The 23,673-nt window shown below is 43.5% G+C and overlaps 1 protein-coding gene across 5 annotated transcripts in view; it reads left to right on the top strand.

Annotated features, from left to right (window-relative positions):
- The window catches only part of LOC139265976 (transcription factor Dp-2-like), a 281,312-nt gene that overhangs the window by 194,865 nt on the left and 62,774 nt on the right, over positions 1-23,673 (top strand). For all 5 annotated transcript variants that reach the window (XM_070883641.1, XM_070883639.1, XM_070883643.1 and 2 more), the window contains 2 exons: positions 5,076-5,197; positions 19,028-19,075. In XM_070883641.1, the coding sequence (XP_070739742.1) occupies positions 5,076-5,197; positions 19,028-19,075 (170 nt within the window). The remainder of the gene's footprint in view (positions 1-5,075; positions 5,198-19,027; positions 19,076-23,673) is intronic.

The following is a 23,673-nucleotide window of genomic DNA, read 5'->3' as shown; positions in this document are numbered from 1 at the left end:
GCTTTTATACTCTATCCGCCTTGCAATAAAGGCCAACATTCCATTTGCCTTCCTGATCACTTGCTGTACCTGCATACTAACCTTTTGGGTTTCATGCACAGGACCCCAGGTCCCTCTGTACTGCAGCACTTTGTAATTTTTCTCCCTTTATATAATAATTTGCTTTTTTATTATTTCTGCCAAAGTGGATATCCTCACACTTTCCCACATTGTACTCCATCTGGCAAATTTTTGCCCACTCACTCAGCCTGTCTATATCCCTTTGCAAATTTTTTGTGCCCTCCTCACAATTTGCTTTCCCAACCATCTTTGTATCATCAGCAAACTTGGCTACATTACACTCGGTCTCTTCATCCAAATAATTAATATAGACTGTAAATAGTTGAGGCCCCAGCACTGATCTCTGTGGCACCCCACTAGTCACTGTTTGCCAACCGGAAAATTAACCACTTATCCCCACTCTCCAGTCCTATTTGGATCTGGGCATGCTGCCAGTGGATTGGAGGACTGCTAATGTAGTACCCTTGGTTTAAGAAGGGGAAAAGGGATAGGCCGAGTAATTACAGGCCTGTCAGCCTAACCTCAGTGGTGGGAAAATTATTGGAAAAAAATCCTGTAAGACAGGATAAATCTACATTTGGAAAGGCAAGGATTAATTAGGGACAGTCAGCATGGATTTGTTAAGAGAAGATCGTGTTTGACTAACATGATTGAATTTTTTGAGGAGGTAAGCAAGAGGACCGATGAGGGTAGTGCATACAATGTAGTATATATGGAGTTTAACAAAGCTTTTGATAAGGTCCCACATGGCAGACTGGTCATGAAGGTTAAAGCCCATGGGATACAGGGCAAAGTGGCAAGTTGGATCCAAAATTGGCTTGGAGGTAGGAAGCAAAGGGTAATGATTGATGGATGTTTTTGTGACTGGAAGGATGTTTCCAGTGGGGTTCTGCAGGGCTCAGTACTGGGTCCCTTGCTTTTTGGGTATATATCAACGAATTAGATTTGAATATAGGGAGTATGATTAAGAGGTTTGCAGATGACGCTAACATTGGCTGTGTGGTTGATAATGAAGAGGAAAGTCATGGGCTGCAGGAGGATATCAATCTAATGGTGGGCAGAGCAGTGGCAAATGGAATTTAATTCAGAGAAGTGTGAGGTGATGCACTTTGGGAGGGCTAATAAGGAAAGGGTATACACATTAAGCGATAGGCCACTTACTAGTGTAGATGAACTAAGGGCCCTTGGAGTGCTTATCCACAGATCCCTGAAAGTAGCAGGCCAGGTGGTTAAGAAGGCATATGGAATGCTTGCCATTATTGGCTGAGGCATAGAATATAAGAGCAGGGAGGTTATGCTTAAATTGTATAATACTTTGGTTAGGCCACAGCTGCAGTACTGCGTGCAGTTCTGGTCGCTGTATTATAGGAAGGACGTGATTGCACGAGAGAGGGTGCAGAGGAGATTTACTAGGATGCTTCCTGGAATGGAGAATCTTAGTAACGAGGATAGATTGGATAGGCTGGGTTTGTTCTCATTGGAACAGAGGAGGTTGAGAGGTTCCCCATTATTAATTCCCTGGTCTCATCCTCTAAGGGACCAACATTTACTTTAGCCACTCTCTTCCTTTTTATATACCTCTTATCATCTGTTTTAATCTAATAATATAATGAGGCTTCAGTTTAACGTCTCATCCAAAAGACAGCACCTCCGACAGTGCAGCACTCCCTTATCACTGCACTGGAGTGTCAATCTTGATTTTTGTGCTCAAGTTCCAGGGGTGGGACTTGAACCCACAACCTTCTGGCTCAGAGGCGAGTGTGCTGCCCACTGAGCCACAGCTGACACACAATTGGGAGAATACAGCTTTACTGTTGATGCAACTTAAACATAATTCACCAGCACAATATAAGGATATATCTTTAAATTATTTTAAAACTGTGCAGCTATTTTAATTTGCAATCTTGTGTTTTTTTTGCATGGCTCTGATCCCCTCTGCTTCCAGTATATTTGGGACACCATTATATAGTCACTTGCCTGATAAAATTCATAGCTCACAAGAGTGATGGTATTACGTATCCTCTGCAGCACAGGCATTTCTTCTGTAGGAGCAGCTGAACGCAAGTATTTTTACTGCAAGGCCACTTGCCTTGATGCAAAGCTTGAAATTTTTCTTTGGCCTTCCTGCTTTCTTTGAGGACTGGAGCTGCAAACCAGATTTTATCGGAATTGAATCATTCTACTTCCCACATAAGTATAATAATTTGACTCAGGTGCTGATTGAATATTAAAATTGTATGATGCAGCCAGGAACCCATTCCTGCAGTGATTTCAGGATAAGCTTATGCAGTAGCTTCTTGCTGTCACTAGGTGTTGATCTTTCTAAACGCAGTATAGTATGCAGCATAGTACTGTTTTTCTTTGCAGCAGTAACAACAGTAACTACCTCCCCCGCAAAGAAATTGCTTAATATTTATAAAGAATGCATGTTGAAAGTAAGAGTATTTCCAAATTTGAAAGTACTGCGCATAAAGAGAGACTTACATTTATATAGCACGTTGACGATCACCGGACCCCCCAAAGCCAATAAAGTACTTTTTTTAAAAGTGTAGTCACTGTTGTAATGTAGGAAACGTGGCAGCCAATTTCCGCACAGCAAGCTCCCAAAAAGAACAATGTGATAATGACCAGATAATCTGTTTTAGTGATAGCCAGGACACCAGGGATAATTCCCTCTGCTCTTCTCCGAAGTAGTGCCTTGGGATCTTTAACATCCACCTGAGAGAGCAGACAGGGCCTCGGTTTAACGTCTCATCCGAAAAACGACACCTCCAGCAGTGCAGCACTCCCTCAGTATTGCACTGGAGTGTCAGCCTAGATTTTTGTGCTCAAGTCCCTGGAGTGGGACTTGAACCCACAATCTTCTGACTCAGGCGAGTGTGCTGCCCACTGAGCCACAGCTGACACAGTTTTATTTTTGTTGCTCCTCCCGAAGTCTCCCATTGCCACACAATGTAATTCGGGCAATAGAATAGGCTGCAGTAATGTTGTTCAAGTTAACCAGTTGCCTAATCTTCCCCGTCTTCTTTAGTGATAAGTGCTTGACACAAACACTGTGCTAGTACAGTTAAGTTCAGGAACTCGTTGTGCAAGCCCATTTCTGACAACTCCACAACGCAGTGTAGTACTGTAATACTTAAATGCACTCCCCATGTGCCACTCTCTAGTTTGCTGTGCTTTACAATTGCTTAACAAATTGAAGGATCTCAGTGCTGGGAACAAATTGCTCTATGAGTGCAATGTGTCATTACTGAGTGCGCTCAGGCTAAGGTGTAGCACACATTAGGGACAGTGTAAAATTATTTTCCTTCGACCCAACAATATGCATTAACCCCAATAGAGCAGGACACTCTAATGGGCATCCGTGTGGGCTTTTAAATTCCCACATTAGTCATCTCTCTGGCTTCACCATTTATGCTCAAAACAGCATTCAGAACCAACATCCCTTCAGTTATAAAGGCACGGTTTTCACAGACCGGCATCTGTGAGCCAGACCCAAATGTTTGCTAAATTCATACTCCGTTGTGCCAGTGGTAGACTCTTGGTTTTTCATAGGTCTTTGAGTTTGCTGTCAGAATAACTGAGTCATATTACATCAGGAGCTAGCTCACGAGTGTCAGTTTACTAGAATTAAAACTGTGCCACTGTAGAAACAGCTTAACTGTATTATACTGGATAGAGGGAACGGTTTTGTTAATTGGAAGGAGGAAAAATGTATTTTCAGAACAAATGTATATGGTCATCAGGGCTTAATGGACTAACTTATGAGGAAAGGTTGTACAACTGTCTTGTATTCCCTTGATATAGAATATTGAGGAGTGATCTAATTGAGGTGTTTAAAATGATATAAGCATTCGATAGGGTAGATAAAGAGAAACGATTTCTCCTCGTGTTAAATTACGAAAAGGGATTACACAAACTTGGGATATATTCCCACAAATTTATACGGTTAAGGGGTAACTTGATTGAAGTTTTCAAGATATTAAGGGGAACAGAGGGTAGAATCTATTTCCTCTGGTTGGGGAGGCTAGGAATAGGGGACAGAGTCTTAAACTAGAGGCAGACCTTACAGGGGCGAAATTAGGAAACGCTTCTACACGCAAAGGGTGGTAGAAGTTTGGAACTCTCTTCCGCAAATGGCAATTGGTGCTGGATCAATTGTTCATTTTAAATCGGAGATTGATAAGATTTTTGTTAACCAAAGCTATTAAGGGCCAAAGGCGTGTATATGGAGTTATGTTACAGATCAGCCAGGATCTCATTGAATGGCGGAACAGGCTCGAGGGGCTGAATGGCCTACTCCTGTTCCTATGGGGAATCCAGAACAAGAGGGCATAAACTTAAAATTAGAACCAGGACATTTAGGAGTGCAATCGGGAAGTACTTCTACACACAAAGAGTAGTAGAAATCTGGAACTCTGCCCCCAAAGGGCTGTGGATGCTGGGTCAATTGGAGCCTTCAAGACTAAGATGGACAGTTTTTGTTAGGGACATGGAGTAATGGTGGGTAATGGGTTAAGCCATGATCTCATTGAATGGCTGAATAGGCAGAATGGTCTATTCCTGTCGGAAATTCCCACCTCAGCATCTGTCCCACCAGCATTTTAATGGTTGGGGGGGGGGGTGCAGGGGAGGAAAGGGAAGGGAAGGGAGGAGGGGGAGGTCGAGGCAGGGGGTAGTCGGGAGGCGGGGATGTCCGGATTTCGGAACATCTTTGCCTGGGCCAAGGTAAAAGGGGGTTGTGGGGGGGGGGGGGGGGTAGGTCGGGCGGCCGAGACAGGGGAGTCCGGATTTTGAAACATTTTCCGGTTTCCAGACGACCCTGCCACGGATCGGCCCGGTGTGCGGATTCCAGAACATTCGGGATCTCCGGATTTTGGATGTCACACCTGTACCTTGTACTGTATGCCATACCGTTACGGATTGTTACTTGCTTGCTTTTATGGTGTTAGAATCCCATATATACCGTTTAACAGCTACCAATGACCTGTCCCTTTGTGTTTGCCATTTGACAGATCATAAGCACACCACAGCGACTGAGCAACACTGGGAGTGTTCTGATTGGAAGTCCGTACACACCCACACCAACGATGGTTACTCAGAGTCACGTAACTGACCCTTCCAGCTGGGTCGCAGGGTAAGCTTTCACTTTTTGTTCCTAGTCAAGAAGCAAAACTGAAAAAGCATCTGTCGAAAATTAAATATGCAGCCAAACCTAACTAATAAGTAGAGAGCAAATGGTATGTTGGCCTTTCTTACAGGAGGATTTGAGTATAAGAGTAAAGATGCCTTACTACAATTATATCGGGCCCTGATGAGACCGCACCTGGAGTATTGTGTACAGTTTTGGTCTCCTTACCTAAGTAAGGATATACTTGCCATAGAGGGAATGCAACAAAGGTTCACCAGACTGATTCCTGGGATGGGGGGATTGTCCTATGAGGAGAGATTGAGTAGATTGGGCCTATATTCTCTGGAGTTTAGAAGAATGAGAGATGATCTCATTGAAACATACAAAATTCTTACAGGGTTTGACAAGGTAGATGCAGGGAGGATGTTTCCCCTGGCTGGGGAGTCTAGAACCAGGGGTCACAGTCTCAGGATAAGGGGTCGGCCATTTAGGACTGAGATGAGGAGCAATTTCTTCACTGAGGGTGGTGAATCTTTGGAATTCTCTACTCCACAGGACTGTGGAGGCTCAGCCGTTCAGTATATTCAAGGCTGAGATCGATAGATTTTTGGATATTAAGGGAATCGAGGGATATGGGGGTCGGGCGGAAAAGTGGAGTTGAAGTCGAAGATCAGCCATGATCTTACTGAATGGCGGAGCAGGCTTGAGTCTCCTATTTCTTATGTTCCAGACTTAATGGTTGGGTGTGAAAGATCTTTGTCCTATTGATAATATGGATTCTTTTTCCCTCAATCTGTTTCAGCGAATACACTGACTCGAATATCTGTTAGTCTTTAAAGCATAAATGTTTATTGACAGATCACCGGCCGGGACTTGTTAAGGCCAGGGAACACTCTCCATTAGAGCGTGCTCACCTCCCCTTAGACAAGTCTCGTAACAGCGCGAAAGCACAGTAATTATACATTTTTAAAACAGAACACATTTGATTAGCACTTAGTTCATCCAATCACTTTCTGCTTCGCCCAGAATACATCCAATGGCAGGCCGATAGGGCGGGCGCTAATGTTAGCTTGTTTATAGTTTCGCTACGGATTCTTCCCTATTTTATGGCTTGTTATAGCAGTCTTTCGTCTGACTCATGTCTGACTTTGCTTTTCGCGTAACTCGTGTTTGACCACACTCTGAGTAACCTCTTTTTGTATCGACACTGCAAGTATCGCAGCTTGACATTTCTTTCAGCTATCTTCCCATGATTCTCTTCACCACTTGACACATTCATAACCCCTCTATTCACATTCTCACTATTATGATTTAAGGTGACAAATTGGTCTCCGATTTGCCTGATAAAAGTGCTCTGATGTTAAATTGTGAGTGCTATGTTACTTGAGGAGGTGCTGGACATGACGATAGCTTTGCTGCTAGTCAGAGAGGAAGGCATTTGGCGGAGGGGAATATAACTTCTTGGAGTTCATTTACCACAGTGCATTGGGAGAATACCTTCTGCAGGCACACTGGCATTACCTCAAGGTTGAAATCATAGAAATTTACAGCACAGAAGGAGGCCATTTCAGCCCATCGTGTCCGTGCACTCTATCTAGGCCCCTCATAATTTTATACATTTCAATAAAATCTCCCCTCAGCCTCATCTGTTCCAAAGAAAACAAACCTCAGCCTATCCAATCTTTCCTGGTATCTAAAATTCTCCAGTCCAGGCAACATCCTCCGAAATCTCCTCTGTACCCTCGCTAGTGTAATCACATCTTTCCTGTAATGTGGTGACCAGAAGTGCACGCAGTACTCCAGCTGCGGCCTAACCAGTGTTTTGTACAGTTCAAGCATAAACCCCCTGCTCTTGTATTCTGTGCCTCGGCTAATAAAGGCAAGTATTCCATATGCCTTCTTAACCACCTTATCTACCTGGCCTGCCACCTTCAGGCATCTGTGGACCTGAACTCCAAGGTCCCCTTGTTCCTCTACACTTCAGTGTCCCACCATTTAATGTGTATTCTCCTGCCTTCCCAAATACATTATCTCACGTTTCATTGATATCTTCCTGCGGTCTACAGCTTTCTTCTCCTTTATCAACCACACAGCCGATTTCAGTATCATCTACAAACTTCTTAATCATGCCCCTTACATTCAAGTCTAAATCCTCCAAGAAAAATATTTCATTATTACTATAATGGATGCCCGATTTAGCAAACTTAAAATGTGCCCCTTGACTGTTGTGCAAAATTGCTGATGTGCTTAATATACAGAACTGTTTATCACAAGCTTTTCCCCCATGCACTCCCTCCCTCCCAGCCAAGTGTCCACTAGGAAGCAGCTGCCCAAGAGCATTGTTGTCCAATAGAAATTGCTGACCAGCCACGAGTGGCTACAGTGACACCGTTTTAGCCACTTGCGGTATTTTTAGTAGAAAACACTTCACGCGCATTGCAGGTAAATGTTCTATTACGGCTAAAGGGATCAAAGGGATAGGGAGAGAAAGCAGGAAAGGGGTACTGAGGGAATGATCAGCTATGATCTTATTGAATGGTGGTGCAGGCTCGAAGGGCCTACTCCTGCACCTATTGTCTGTTTCTGTGTCACATTTACATAAAAACATCTAGCGACTTTCAGTAGCCAAGGAAATAAACAATGATCAAAAAACTCTTGCACACTTCTCTTTCTGTCATACCATTTTACCAACAAATGCAGCAAAGAGTTAAAGTACACGTGCATACGCCGTGTGGCTGTGAGTATCGGAATCATACGCTCAATGACTGTTGCTCATTTTTAACCTACTAATCAGAAATCAGTTACCAAGCTTTGTTGATAGGGTGAGCTGAAGTAATGTGGGAGATTGATCACTAAATTAATTCTTGGGATGAGAAGGTTATTGTATGAGGAGAGATTGAATAGACTAGGCCTATGTTCTCTGGAGTTTAGAAGAATGAGAGGTGATCTCATTGAAAAGTATACAAATCTTTGAGGGATTGACCAGGTAGATCCTGGCTGAGGAGTCTGGAACCAGGGGCCACAGTCTCAGAATAATGGGTTGGCCATTTAGGACTGAGATGAGGAGAAATTTCTTCACTCAGAGGGCGGTGAGTCTTTGGAATTCTTTATCCCTAAGGACTGGATGCTCAGTCGTTGAGTATATTCAGGAATGAGAGCGATACATTTGTAGACACGAAGGTAATCAAGGTATTCTGGGATCGGGTGGGAAAGTAGAGTTGAGATAGAAGTTCGGCCATAAACAAACAAAGAAAGAAAGACTTGGATTTATATAGTGCCTTTCATGACCACCGGACGTCTCAAAGTGCTTTACAGCCAATCATCGTATTGAATGATGGAGCAGGCTCAAGGGGCCATATGGCCTACTCCTGCTCCTGTTTCCTATGTTTTTATGGGAGGAGGCTCGTGTGGAGCATAAACACCGACATAGACCTGTTGAGCCAACTGCCTTGTGCTGTAAAATTCTATGTGGCCACATCTGAATTCCACACGTGACGAATGTATTGGACAACACGGTCCTCGGGCGCAGTCCCAACCATCAGCATGTCGCCAGCATTCTGGGATACATTTTGCAATCATTCTAAATTACACAGTTGTCGAAGGTTTGGCACCAACAGTGCTTTGCCATTTTCCAAGATGCAGTTCCAGCACATGAACAATAAAAAGAAAAAGAAAGACTTGCATTTGTATAGCACCTTTCACGACCTCAGAACATCCCAAAGCGCTTTACAGGCAATGAAGTAATTTTGAAGTGTGGTCACTGTTGTAATATAAGGAACGCCGTTTTGGAGCGTGGGCAGGAACATTGGCAGAACCCAGGTACAGAGGAATGGGAAGGTGGGGGCGGATGAGTGGTGAGTGTTTGTGGCGAGGTGCGGTGAATATTTGTGGCGGAGGAGCGGCGAGAGATCATGGCGGAGGTGCGGCGAATGAGGGTACGGGGCCCAGGAGAGGCGAGGGCCCAGGGGCAGCACAGACCAGCCCACACTGCGATATGTGTGTGCACTAGGTCCGTGCAGCAGAGCAGGTCTCCAGTTGTCCTGGTTAACCCTTGCCACTGGATAAAGGCAGAGCTCTGTCAAGCCGTGTGGTGGCTGGTGTGCAACGATCGCCACACGTTAAAAAAAATCCACGCACAGGCATCTTCCACCCCCTCAATTGGAGTTCAGGACTGGGATATCGTGTCCTTCATTGAAACATCTGTGAACTCATGGAAGCAAATCATCCTCGTTCAAGGGAGCACCTATGATGATAAGAAACGTGCAAACAGCAATGTGATAATGATCAGATAATCAGTTTTTTTTTTTAGCAATGTTGATTGAGGGATAAATATTGGCCAGGACACCGGGAATAACTTCCCTGCTCTTCGAAATAGTGCCATGTGATCTCCTGCATCCACTCGAGAGCGCTGACATTGGTTTAACATCTCATCCGCAAGACGGCACCTCTGAAAATGCAGCACTCCCTCAGCACTACACCGGGAGTGTCAGCCTAGATTTTTGTGCTCAAGTCTCTGGAGTGGAACTTGAACCCACAACCTTCTGACTCAGAGGCGAGAGTGCTGCCCACTGAGCCACAGCCGACACACAACAATCAGAACAATTGGTGGCAAAAACGCGAAGGCAGAATATTATCTGAATGGTGGCAGATTAGGAAAAGGGGAGGTGCAGCGAGACCTGGGTGTCATGGTACATCAGTCATTGAAAGTTGGCCTGCAGGTACAGCAGGCGGTAAAGAAGGCAAATGGTATGTTGGCCTTCGTAGCGAGGGAATTTGTGTATAGGAGCAGGGAGGTCTTACTGCAGTTGTACAGGGTCTTGGTGAGGCCTCACCTGGAATATTGTGTTCAGTTTTGGTCTCCTAATCTGAGGAAGGACGTTCTTGCTATTGAGGGAGTGCAGCAAAGGTTCACCAGACTGATTCCCGGGATGGCAGGACTATCATATGATGAGAGAATGGATCGACTGGGCCTGTATTCACTGGAGTTTAGAAGGATGAGAGGGGGTCTCATGGAAACATATAAAATTCTGACGGGATAGATGCAGGAAGAATGTTCCCGATGTGGGGGAAGTCCAGAACTAGAGGACATAGTCTATAGATAAGGGGAAAGCCATTTAAGACTGAGATGAGGAGAAACTTCTTCACTCAGAGTTGTTAACCTGTGGAATTCCCTACCGCAGAGAGTTGTTGATGCCAGTTCATTGGATATATTCAAGAGGGAGTTAGATATGGCCCTTACGGCTAAAGGGATCAAGGGGTATGGTGAGAAAGCAGGAAAATGGTACTGAGGTGAATGATCAGCCATGATCTTATTGAATGGTGGTGCAGGCTCGAAGGGCCGAATGGCCTACTCCACCTATTTTCTATGTTTCTATGTTTCTTAAGTACATAGGGTGAAGGAGCTAATTCCATAGCAGCTTGGAACAGAAAGGATAGCTCAGAAAGGAGACCTAAAATGCCTCGGCCCTGGGGATGCAAAACTATCTAGATGGGGTTGGGCTGGACGGTGCACCACTGATTTATATAAAACCAGAACGAGTGCAAGATACTAACTTCCCTTTCACCCAGCCCCTGGGTTAGTTAAGGGCATTGCTGCTGTTAGCAGAAATGTGGTTTTCCACCTAGAAGTAGGAATGGAAATGTGATAAAGAAGCTTTGTTCGGTGGTATCGGCAGGGGGCAGCCGTGCAGTTGCCACCAGGACGCAATAAGGAGGCAGGTTGGCAAAGTCACTTAGCCAGCAAAGTGTTTTTTGACTCTTTGTTGACATTAGCAGTGGGAGAGATGAGGCCAAATAATACCTCGTTAGTTCTCGATTGCCAATGAATATAGCTGATTTTATATTGCTCTAGTGTTTCTGGCTCATGACCCAATAAAGAACCAAGACTGTCAATGTGAGGAGCCCATTACAAAACAGCTCATGTTTGTTCTTTGAACAAGCGCAGCCATGATTACAAAATGGAATTTCCCCTGCACCGCGACCAGTATTACCAGTAACTGCTCCCACTATTGTCTCAATAACAATAACCATTACACGTGCTCAACATAAACTGAGAGTACAGCCATAATATCCTCTTTCTCTTCAATATATGGCAATCCACATGCACATGACCATAGCACTGCAGTGGCTTTACTTAATAGGAACATTTGCAAACAGCAATACTTTATTATTTAGTGTATTTTAAAGCATATTTTACTAAGTGTATGGTAGAAACATAACTCAATGGAATCAAGTAGTTTGCCATCTGGTATATCACCAAGCCCTGGTGTGTATTCCATTTGGCTTGTGGCTGGACTTCCACTTAATGTGTCTTACTGCAGTTGTACAGGGTCTTAGTGAGGCCTCACCTGGAATATTGTGTTCAGTTTTGGTCTCCTAATCTGAGGATGGACATTCTTGCTATTGAGCGAGTGCAGCGAAGGTTCACCAGACTGATTCCCGGGATGGCAGGACTGACATATGAGGAGAGACTGGATCGGCTGGGCCTGTATTCACTGGAGTTTTGAAGGATGAGCGGGGATCTCATAGAAACATAAAATTCTGATGGGACTGAGGTTAGATGCAAGAAGAATGTTCCCGATGTTGGGGAAGTCCAGAACCAGGGGACACAGTCTAAGGATAAGGGGAAAGCCATTTAGGACTGAGATGAGGAGAAACTTCTTCACTCAGAGAGTTGTTAACTTGTGGCATTCCCTACCGCAGAGAGTTGTTGATGCCAGTTCATTGGATATATTCAAGGGGGAGTTAGATATGGCCCTTACAGCTAAAGGGATCAAGGGGTATGGAGCGAAAGCAGGAAAGGGGTACTGAGGTGAATGATCAGCCATGAACTCATTGAATGGTGGTGCAGGTTTGAAGGGCCGAATGGCCTACTCCTGCACCTATTTTCTATGTTTCTAAACATTCTGAGCAGCAGTGATCTCATTAAATGTGTAGCCAACTTGTTTCTATAAAGCTAATAATATCATGCGCATCTATGATTTCATCGCTATTGACGAGTCTCTGAATATGACCGGATCTGTGACTTTTAAATGTTAAATGTATTGACATTTTATGTTCATCAGTTTTCTGCTTTTTGCTTTGCCCCTGTTGAATTGTTACTGTTTAACAGAGCATTGCCGTGTTGGTTGCAATGCAAGTGCTTACTGCTCAGGCCTGACCAGAATTATATTCACAGCTGCCCTCAGTAGTTTAGTATAAGTAAATGCACTTTCTGGCATGGCACGTACCGAGAAAGTCCGAGATTTCAATTCCTAATTTATGCTGAATTTCTGGATTTCAGCTGATGGAGGTGCTGCATTTCGCTGTCAGTGTCTGGAGGCAGGGAATGGGAGAGTTGGTTGGAGTTTCTCCTTCCGATTGTTATCCAGTGATGCTGCGATATTTTATTGTGTGGATATTGGGTGAGAATGTGAGGCTACCACGATCAGATAGCCCACCGACAGCCACATGGAGCATGGGTGAGGTGCTAGAGGTTGCAGGCACCTCTGGGGGTTACCCAGAGTGAGTCACTATCGACAGGAGGGAAAGGAGAGAAACCTGGATATATTTTTTTAAAGAAGCATTTTCTGGCCTGACATTGATGGCCACTAACTAGAATCATCAGTATAATTGTGTAAAATGTTGCAGACCTGATCCGTGTTGGTTTAAATGTTTCCACGGCTCGGTAACTGGAGGCAGAAGGTTGCCCAAAGGTGGAATGCCCTGCATATGCAGTAATGGAAGCTGAATCCATTATAGATTTTAAAAGGGAAGTGAATAAATATTTGAAATAATAAATTTTAATTGGTATGGGGAAAGGGCAGTGGAATGGGAGTAAGTGCAAGGCTCCTTCCGAGAGCTGGCACAGGTACAATGGCCTCATTCTGCCCGGTAAAGTTCCATGAATCTAACAATTGCTCTTCACTTTTTTGTTTGTGTTTTGGCCTTCAAAGCCAGAGCTTTAATAATAATGCATCTGACTCGTACCACGTGTGGCCCAAGAGGATTTGATGCAGGCGTTCAGTTCAGAAGATAGAAAAGTGTTCCATTCCACAGCACTTATATCCCTCTTTTTGGCCTCAAAATTCTCTCTCTCTCTCTCTCTCTCTCTCTCTCTCTCTCTCTCTCGCTCGCTCGCTCGCTCGCCCGCTCGCACGCACACACACACAGACACACACTTGCGCACACTAACCCACCCAAGCAGAGTGCTCTTTATAACTGCTATTTTAGAAACTTGAGGCTTGATGCAGTTCATGCAATAATTAACTTTGCATTTCAGTCTCGGCAACATCACAAGGAGGAACTGAGCATGAGTTGTCATTTGGCCGGAAAATGCAGAGCTGAGTGACCTTGAGGCTTACTGGTGCACTTCCATTTGGCAGAGGCCAGGGGGGTAGCTCAGCCATCCACCTTTGCAGTAAGGAATGGGTATAGGGAAGGAAAATAAATTGAAAAGGGGAATGAAACAAGATTGTCTTTTATTTATATTTTGTTTTAATTTTCTGGTTCACTTCAAGCAGTAAATGTTGCTTGCTGCAATAGCCGACTGTAATTGGTGGATCAGAGAAACCCCTTCCAATTGCGAGGTTTACAAACTGAGAGTAACTGTCCGGTTTGGAAATTTTCAACGGCAACTCTTTAAAGATTTTCATGTTATATGGTTAATTATTCAAATTCAGCCGTTGATATTTAAACATAACAACAACAACTTGTATTTATATAGCGCCTTTAACATAGTAAACCGTCCCAAGGCGCTTCGCAAGAGTATTATAAGACAAAAAATTTAACACCGAGCCGCATAGAGAAATTAGGGCAGATGACCAAAAGCTTGGTTAAAGAGATAGGTTTTAAGGAGCATCTTCAAGGAGTCAAGAAAGGTAGAGAGCTTTAGGCAGGGAATTCCAGAGCTTGGGGCCCAGGGAGCTGAAGGCACGGCCACCAGTGGTTGAGCGATTATAATCAGGGATGCTCAGGAGGGCAGAATTAGAGAGCACAGACATCTCAGGGTGGGGGGGAGATTACAGAGATAGGGAGGGGCGAGGTCATGGAGGGATTTGAAAACAAGGATGAGAATTTTGAAATCTGAAACGGTTCTGCTAAAACTCAGCCATTCCTTAAATTAAATTTTGAAAGGCAAGAAAAGGAATATACCTTTCTGTAAAATCCCCTCTTTTACTTTCCTCTTAAAATAAGTATCGCGTTCTCCTCCATCAATGAGGAAATACCCTTGTTTTAGTAGCAACAACCATTTTGGATCTCTGCACCCTGTCTGAATTGCTTCAACAATGAAGGTTACTGGGATGGGCAATCCATGTGCATTCTGGACTGGCTCCATTTGAACCAGCTTGGAGGCCTATAATGGTGTAGTGCTCAAAGTTAAAGTTAAAAGTTATTGGATATTTTGGTGTAATATTGGGCGTGTGGAGCATAAATGCCGGCATGGACCTGTTGGACCGAATGACCTGTTTAAGAACATAAGAAATAGGAACAGGAGTAGTCCATTGGCCCCTCGAGCCTACTCCGCCATTCAATAAGATCATGGCTGCTCTGATCATCGACTCAGCTCCACTTCCCTGCCTGCTCCCCATAATCCTTTACTTCCTTATCGCTCAAAAATCTGTCTATCTCCGCCTTAAATATATTCAATGACCCAGCCTCCACAGCTCTCTGGGGCAGAGAATTCCACAGATTTACAGCCCTCTGAGAGAAGAAATTCCTCCTCATCTCAGCTTTAAATGGATGGCCCTTTATTCTGATATTTTGTCTCCTAGTTTTAGTTTCCCCTATGAGTGGAAATATCCTCTCTGCATCCCCCTCACTATCTTATATGTTTCGATAAGATCACCTCTTATTCTTCTGAATTCCAATGAGTAGAGGCCCAACCTACTCAACCTATCTTCATAAGTCAACCCTCTCATCTCCGGAATCAACCCAGTGAACCTTCTCTGAACAACCTTCAATACAAGTATATCCTCCCTTAAATAAGGAGACCAAAACTGTACGCAGTACTCCAAGTGTGGCCTCACCAATACCCTGTACAGTTGTAGCAGGACTTCTCTGCTTTTATACTCCAGCCTCCTTGCAATAAAAGCCAGCATTCCATTTGCCTTCCTGATCACTTGCTGGACCTGCATACTAACTTTTTGTGTTTCATGCACAAGGACCCCCAGGTCCCTCTGTACTGCAGCACTTTGCAATTTTTCTCCATTTAAATTATAATTTGCTGTTCTATTTTTTTCTGCCAAAGTGGATAATCTCACATTTTCCCACATTATACTCCATCTGCCAAATTTTTGCCCACTCACTTAGCCTGTCCATATCCCTTTAAAGATTTTGTGTGTCCTCCTCACAATTTGCTTTCCCACCCATCTTTGAATCATCAGCAAACGTGGCTACATTACACTCAGTCCCTTCATCCAAATCATTAATATAGATTGTAAATAGTTGAGGACCCAGCACTGATCCCTGCGGCACCTTAATAGTTACTGTTTGCCAACTGGAAAATGACCCATTTATCCCGACTGTCTGTTTTCTGTTAGTTAGCCAATCCTCTATCCATGCTAACATATTACCCCCAACCCCATGAACCTTTATCTGGTGCAATAACCTTTTATGTGGCACCTTATCGAATGCCTTCTGGAAATCCAAATACACCACATCCACTGGTTCCCCCTTATCCAACCTGCTCGTTACATCCTCAAAAGAACTCCAGCAAATTTGTCAAACATGATTTCCCTTTCATAAAACCATGTTGACTCTGCTTGACTATATTATGCTTTTCCAAATGTCCTGCTACTGCTTCCTTAATAATGGACTCCAGCATTTTCCCAACGACAGATGTTAAGCTAACTGGTCTATAGTTTCCTGCTTTCTGTCTGTCTCCTTTTTTAAACAGGGGCGTTATATTTGCGGGTTTTCAATCTGCTGGGACCGCCCCAGAATCCAGGGAATTTTGGTAGATTACAACCAATGCATCCACTGTCGCTGCAGCCACTTCTTTTAAGACCCTAGGATGCAAGCCATCAGGTCCAGGGGACTTGTCTGCCTTTTGTCCCATTATTTTACCAAGTACTACTCTCCAATGATAGTGATTGTATTAAGTTCCTCCCCCCTATAGCCCCTTAATTATCCACTATTGGGATGTTTTTAGTATCTTCTACCGTGAAGACTGATACAAAATATTTGTTCAACATCTCTGCCATTTCCCTGTTCTCCATTATTAATTCCCCAGTCTCATCCTCTAAGAGACCAACATTTACTTTAGCCACTCTTTTCCTTTTTATGAACCTGTAGTACAGGTATCTGTTTTTATATTTCGTGCTAGTTTACTTTCATAATCTATCTTCATTCTATTATTTTTTTAGTCGTTCTTTGCTGGCTTTTAAAAGTTTCCCAATCCTCTGGCCTCCCACTAGTCTTGGCCATATTGTATGCCCTTATTTTCAATTTGATACCACCCCTTATTTCCTAAGTTAGCCATGGATGGTTATCCCTTCTCTTACAGTCTTTCCTTCTCATTGGGATATATTTTTGTTGAGAGTTATGAAATATCTCCTTAAATGTCTGCCACTGCTCATCAACCGTCCCATACTTTAATCTATTTTCCCAGTCCACTTTAGCCAGCTCTGCCCTCATACCTTTGTAGTCTCCTTTATTTAAGCTTAGAACACTGGTTTGAGATCCAACTTTCTCACCCTCCAACTGAATTTGAAAATCAGCCATGCTATGGTCACTCATTCCTAGAGGATCCTTTACTACGAGATCGTTTATTAATCCTGCCTTATTACACAGTACTAGATCTAAGATAGCCTGCTCCCTGGTTGATTCCGCAACATACTGTTCAAGGAAACTATCCTGGGTACACTATCCTGGATGAACTCTTCCTCAAGGCTACCCTGGCCAATTTAATTTGTCCAATCAATATGGAGGTTAACGTTGCCCAGGATTATTGCCATTCCTTTTTTACAAGCCTCCATTATTTCTTGATTTATACTCCGTCCAACAGTGTAGCTACTGTTAGGGGGCCTATAGACTATGCCCACCAATGACTTTTTCCCCTTATTATTCCTTATCTCCATCCAAACTGATTCAACATCTTGATCTTCTGAGCCAATATCGTTTCTCACTAACGCATTGATCTCATCCTTTATTAACAGAGCTACCACACCTCCTTTTCCTTCCGAATTGTCAAATACCCCTGAATATTTAGTTTCCAGCCTTGGTCACCTTGCAACCATGTCACTGTAATGGCTATCCGATCATATCCATTTATATCTATTTGTGCTGTCAACTCATCTATTTTGTTACGAATGCTTTGTGCATTTAGACAAAGAGCTTTTACATTTGTTTTTTTTAACCATTTTTTCCTGCTTTGACCCCACTTTCTGATTCACCTTTATGTTTATACATTCTGTCCCTTCCTGTCACGCTCTTGTTTTCATTTCCCCCAGAGCTACCCTGCTCTATTGTCTTCTCCTTATTCTTTGACTTTTTAAATTTCTGCTCATCTGAACCCCCCCCCCCCCCACTAATTAGTTTAAAGCCCTCTCTGCAGCCCTAGTTATTCGATTCGTCAGGACTCTAGTCCCAGCACAGTCTATGTGGAACCCGTCCCAATGGAACAGCTCCCTCTTACCTCAGTACTGGTGCCAGTGCCCCATGAACCAAAACCCATTTCTCCCACACCAGTCTTTGAGCCCCGTGTTTAACTCTGATCTTATTTACCCTATACAAATTTGCTTGTGGCTCAGGCTGAGCTCGGCTCATTTCTGCGCTGTAAATACTTTGTAGCATTATCTTGTCATTTTGGGAAGGGAAGTGGTAAGGAGAAAGTTACAAGTTTGATGCTGTTGGCAAAAATATTAATTTGGTAGTTATAGTTGTCCTTGGTTGGGACATGTTGGCTCTTCAATGATAATCTCCAAGATCGCTATTATTAACTGTATGATTATAAAATATCAAAAGAGATATGGAAACAGCACGGAAATGGGATTAGGGTAGATAGCTCCAATGTGGAACTCTCATCTGCACAGGCACCGAGAACCAAATGACGACATTCTGTGCTGAAATTTCTATGACTCCGTTTCTGATGCTCTCGTTTTACTTCAGAAAAGAACATTCCGCAAATCAGTTTGTCCTGTGTTCCCATTACTTTGCATAAATTGCAAGCTACGGATACTAGCCGATCGTGGTGTCTTGATTTAAGATTTTGCCACCAATGAGGCAGCAGCATTCCCAAATCTCCAGGTCTAGGAAATTCAAACACAACAAATTGGAAGCAAGAGCTGGGTTGACTGGAACTGATTGACTCGGCTCAAGAGCTGGAATATTCCTACCCTAGGGAGAAAAGCAAGTGGCCATCGATGACCATCCATAGGCAGTGCTATGCTTGCCGCTGAGTCCCATTGGTAGTTTCCTAAGACCATGAATGGTTGTGGGAAGGGGGCATGGAGCTGTTAATCTTATGATAGACCATTTGCCTTGCTGTCGGAGAAATTAATTTGTACTAAATTTAATGTCACTGGAGTGAAGTCTCTCTTTTTTTCCTAATTCATCTGCAAAAATTCTACAAGATGTACCTTATTAAAAAAAAAATACCCCAAAATAGCCATCTCTGAAATGCTTTAATTTCTTTTAAAAAGCTATGGGTAGATATGTAATTCTAGGATTTCTTGTATGTGAGTAAGTAAAGGTTTATGGAAACTAAAAATGCTTGTTTGCTGCACTGTAAAAAGCTAGCTAAAGCAGCCAATATTCTTATTGTACAATAGAGTTTTGTGGGCTATTTTTATATATTCTATTACAAAAGCTATCCCCTTTTCCTTAAATCTGGACTTGGCTTTTTCTTCCTTGCAGGAGCAGAAAACGTACCCATGAATTTATTGAATCTGATTTTTCAGACAAGTAAGTACATCTTAGCATTTTAAATGATCTGCATCTTTTCTGGTGATTATTTCCCCACGTTAGCAGAAACATTATGTAAACCTTTTTTTTGGAGGAAGCAGTTGCTCACGCATGGTGGTGCCTTGTCCATTTTGATTTATTTTCTGCAACTAAAAATAGCTTTTCTTTCAAAGGCCTGTAACCTTGTTGCACACCAGCGCTAGAATGACTGTCATGGAACAAGTCTCCGGAGAATAGGGCATCTGCTTTTATTTTCTGCGCAGGCTCTGCTCACTTTCGTTACGGGAGCTTTTCCTGCAAAATAAGCTGCAGCGTCCATGTATGCTTGGGAAAGGTGTCATGCTTAAATTGTAACGCTTTTGAAAGCATTGTATTAGCTGTGAATTTGTCTTCAATCTCAGATTTAACATACATACATGTGTGTTGTGTGTTTATTTTTAATGTGTGAAAGTAATAATGTCTATCATTAAATGATATATTAGCGTTGCTGCAGTATGTCGTTATCCTTTTTAAAAACAATTTGTTTTTAAAAGATGAGAAGAAAGTCATATTTTTGTTACTGATATGGTAATGAATTACATCAACCACAAATAAAAAGCTTATAATATACGTAGTTATTATCTGTCATTTTAAATTTGTGTGTGGCATTTAATCTGATTTAAGGAAAGCCTTGTTTAACATGACAGCTGCTTTCTTCATGAACCATTCTCACACTAAACAGCACTGCGGACCAATGGTCATTTTATTTCAACGTGTCATTTGTATATTGTAGGCCCACGAAGCGGAGGGGGTTCGCAGTGTTGGTAATTTCCAGTTAAACTCCGTTTCTTACTTGAATAGAAAATGATAAGCCACATCTTCTATAAATTTCTGAGCTACCTCACAAAATAAATTCTCAATATTTACGGATTAATCATTTCTGTGTGGCATTTATAGCTTTTAAAACAAAACAAAACAAAAGTAATTCTGCAGGAGGCTCCTTCGAAGCAGTTCAATTCCAGCGATGCAGCATACAGCAGCTCACAGCCTAGTAGCCACCACAACAGATAATGTAGTTATCATGCATCCACAGACTTAACTCCTGAACATTGTAACTTATTCATAGTCACAAATGAGAGCTGCATTGCTGCAAAAGTGGAGCATGTGGCTCCCTTTTATGGTATAAAAATTAGAGATAAATGGAACTCTTTTGGGTGGTTTTATTTATTCGGAATGCAGAATGAGTGGTAAGTAAATTTGCTGTGGTAAAGCGTGCATTCTGATCGTGTTTTGCATACTAGAGTCCGATTATTATTTGCTTGATATTTCCTGTTTTATCTTTCAGTATTCCACTTTCACTGGTATCTTATTAGGAAACCTTTTATGTTACTGCATAATGATGCCTTCATCAAATACTATTTGAACGTGTTATTCCTTTTCATGAACGGTAACCTACAAAGACTTGTTTTGAACCCCCTTCCTTCTCTAGGTAAACTGTAAGAGATGAGTGGACATAGTTTGGTCGTTCACAGGCTCATACTGTCTCTACTGATAGTGTATTTCAGGGAAATGTTTTGGAAATGTCCAGTGACATAATTTGGCCTGCCAGTCATGTGTACATTGATGCCTCTATCTATCTGCTTCACAATTGCCTTGCCTCCACCTTCCGTGCCCTTTTCCTCACCAGATCTCCCATTGTCTCCCAGCAGTCCCATTGTTCCACCTGGTACAAGCCATCACCGTGTACTGATGTCCAAGAGCTGCAAATCGGAGCACACTGGCAATGGCAGTCCATTATTGGATCTTGGTTGACCACCTCGAGCAGTACCACCACTCCCTCTCTAGTCAACTTCAACAATGCCAGAGTCATCCTAAAAACAACCCCAAACCTCTCCACCACAAACTGCATCCTCTGACTTCTCTCCTCCCCTCTCCTGTGCCTTCTGTTCGCTCCTCTGATACTAAATATGAAAAGCATAGATTTCTTTGTGTCCCGAATAAGGATTGTGGCACAGGTATTTCTGTCTCGTCCACTCTCTTCCCTAACACTCTACAGCAATTTGCATTTATATATTGCGCCTTTAACGTTGTAAAACCTCCCAAACTCTATCCAGCCTATTCGCCAGCTCAGTCCTGGCCCCTTTGCACTCTGTAGCCTCCCCTACATCTCCCCCGCCTAGATATCCCCATTACCACTTCCACGTTATCATCAAACTTATCTTCTTCATGAAGCTACCATCTGCTCCCTCGACACCTCCCCTCATTGACACAGTAGACTCCTGACTAAGGTCAGAGCATGTGGAGTTAGAAACATAGAAACATAGAAACATAGAAAATAGGTGCAGGAGTAGGCCATTCGGCCCTTCTAGCCTGCACCGCCATTCAATGAGTTCATGGCTGAACATGCAACTTCAGTACCCCATTCCTGCTTTCTCACCATACCCCTTGATTCCCCTAGTAGTAAGGACTTCATCTAACTCCTTTTTGAATATATTTAGTGAATTGGCCTCAACAACTTTCTGTGGTAGAGAATTCCACAGGTTCACCACTCTCTGGGTGAAGAAATTCCTCCTCATCTCGGTTAGGACAGGTTTAAAAAAATAATAATTCCTGGGATGTGGGCGTCGCTGGCAATGCCGGCATTTATTGCCCGTCGCTACTTGCTCTTGATAAGGTGGTGGTAGCAGAATGGATAGCAAGCTGGCTACGAAACAGAAAACAGAGAGAAGGGGTTAAGGGTAGCTACGCAGACTGGCAAAATGGGAGAAGTGGTGCTTCAACAGAGGTTGGTGGAGGGATCACTGTTGTTCACAATTTGCGTTAATGATTTGGAATCGGAAGTACAATTTCAACATTTGCGGACGATGCCAAATTGGGAGGTGTAATTCATACAAATGAAGAATGCGACAAAGTACAGAAGACACTAATAAACTTGCAGGCTGGATGTGTAATTGGCAAATGAATTTCACTATAGTTAAGTGATATTTTGGTAGGAAAAATAAGGAGACCACATTCTGCTTGGATAATAAGGGTCTGAATGGTGTAGAGGAGCAAAGAGATCTGGGGGTTCATATACACAATCACTAAAGGTAGTGACATAGGTTAATAAGGCTATTTTTGAAAAGAAAAACCAAAGCAAGCACTGGGGTTCATTTCTAGAGGGATAGGATTGAGACGCAGAGATGTTATGTTGAAATTGTACAGAACCTTGGTTAGGCCACTGTACCCAGTTCTGGTCTCCATATTATAGAAACATAGAAATTAGGTGCAGGAGCAGGCCATTCGGCCCTTCGAGCCTGCACCGCCACACAATAAGATCATGGCTGATCATGTAACTTCAGTATCCCTTTCCTGCTTTCTCTCCATACCCCTTGATCCTTCTGGCTGTAAGGGCCACATCTAACTCCCTTTTGAATATATCTAATGAACTGGCCTCAACAAGTGTCTGCGGTAGAGAATTCCACAGGTTAACCACTCTCTGAGTGAAGAAGTTTCTCCTCATCTCGGTCCTAAATGGCTTACCCCTTATTCTTAGACTGTGACCCCTGGTTCTGGAACTCCCCAGCAATGGGAACATTCTTCCTCCCTCTAACCTGTCCAGTCCCGTCAGAATTTTACATGTTTCTATGAGATCCCCTCTCATTCTTCTAAACTCCAGTGGATACAAGCCCACTTGATCCAGTCTCTCCTCATATGTCAGTCCTGCCATTCCGTGAATCAATCTGGTGAACCTTCGCTGTACTCCCTCAATAGCAAGAACATCCTTCCTCAGATTAGGAGACCAAAACTGAACACAATATTCCAGGTGTGGCCTCACCAAGGCTCTGTACAACTGCAGTAAGACCTCCCTGCTCCTATACTCAAATCCCCTAGCTATGAAGGCCAACATGCCATTTGCCTTCTTCACCGCCTGCTGTACCTGCATGCCAATCTTCAATGACTGATGAACCATGACACCCAGGTCTCGTTGCACCTCCCCTTTTCCTAATCTGCCACCATTCAGATAATATTCTGCCTTCGTGTTTTTGCCCCCCAAATGTATAACCGCACATTTATCCTCATTGTACTGCATTTGCCCACTCACCTAACCTGTCCAAGTCACCCTGCAGTCTCTTAGCATCCTCCTCACCGCTCACACCGCCACCCAGCTTAGAGTCATCTGCAAACTTGGAGATATTACATTCAATTCCTTCATCTAAATCATTGATGTATATTGTAAATAGCTGGGGTCCCAGCACTGAACCCTGCGGCACCCAACTGGTCACTGCCTGCCATTCTGAAAAGGACCAGTTTATTCCGACTCTCTGCTTCCTGTCTGCCAACCAGAGGCAGCGGGAGTTCGTGAGTCGGCGAGAGGCAGCGCGGGGAGGCCTATAAAAGGCCCAGCTTTGGTGAGTTGGTTAGAGACAGCGGGAGTTCGTGAGTCGGCGAGAGGCAGCGTGGGGAGGCCTATAAAAAGGCCCAGCGTTGGTGAGTCGGTGAGAGGCAGCGTGGGGAGGCCTATAAAAAGGCCCAGCGTTGGTGAGTCAGTGGGAGTTTGTGAGTCGGTGAGAGGCAGCGTGGGGAGGCCTATAAAAAGGCCCAGCGTTGGTGAGTCAGTGGGAGTTTGTGAGTCGGTG

This window comes from Pristiophorus japonicus, chromosome 6 (genome assembly GCF_044704955.1).
Source record: "Pristiophorus japonicus isolate sPriJap1 chromosome 6, sPriJap1.hap1, whole genome shotgun sequence".
Classification (NCBI taxonomy): Eukaryota; Metazoa; Chordata; class Chondrichthyes; family Pristiophoridae; genus Pristiophorus; species Pristiophorus japonicus.
This window is presented reverse-complemented; position numbering and strand designations above follow the sequence as displayed.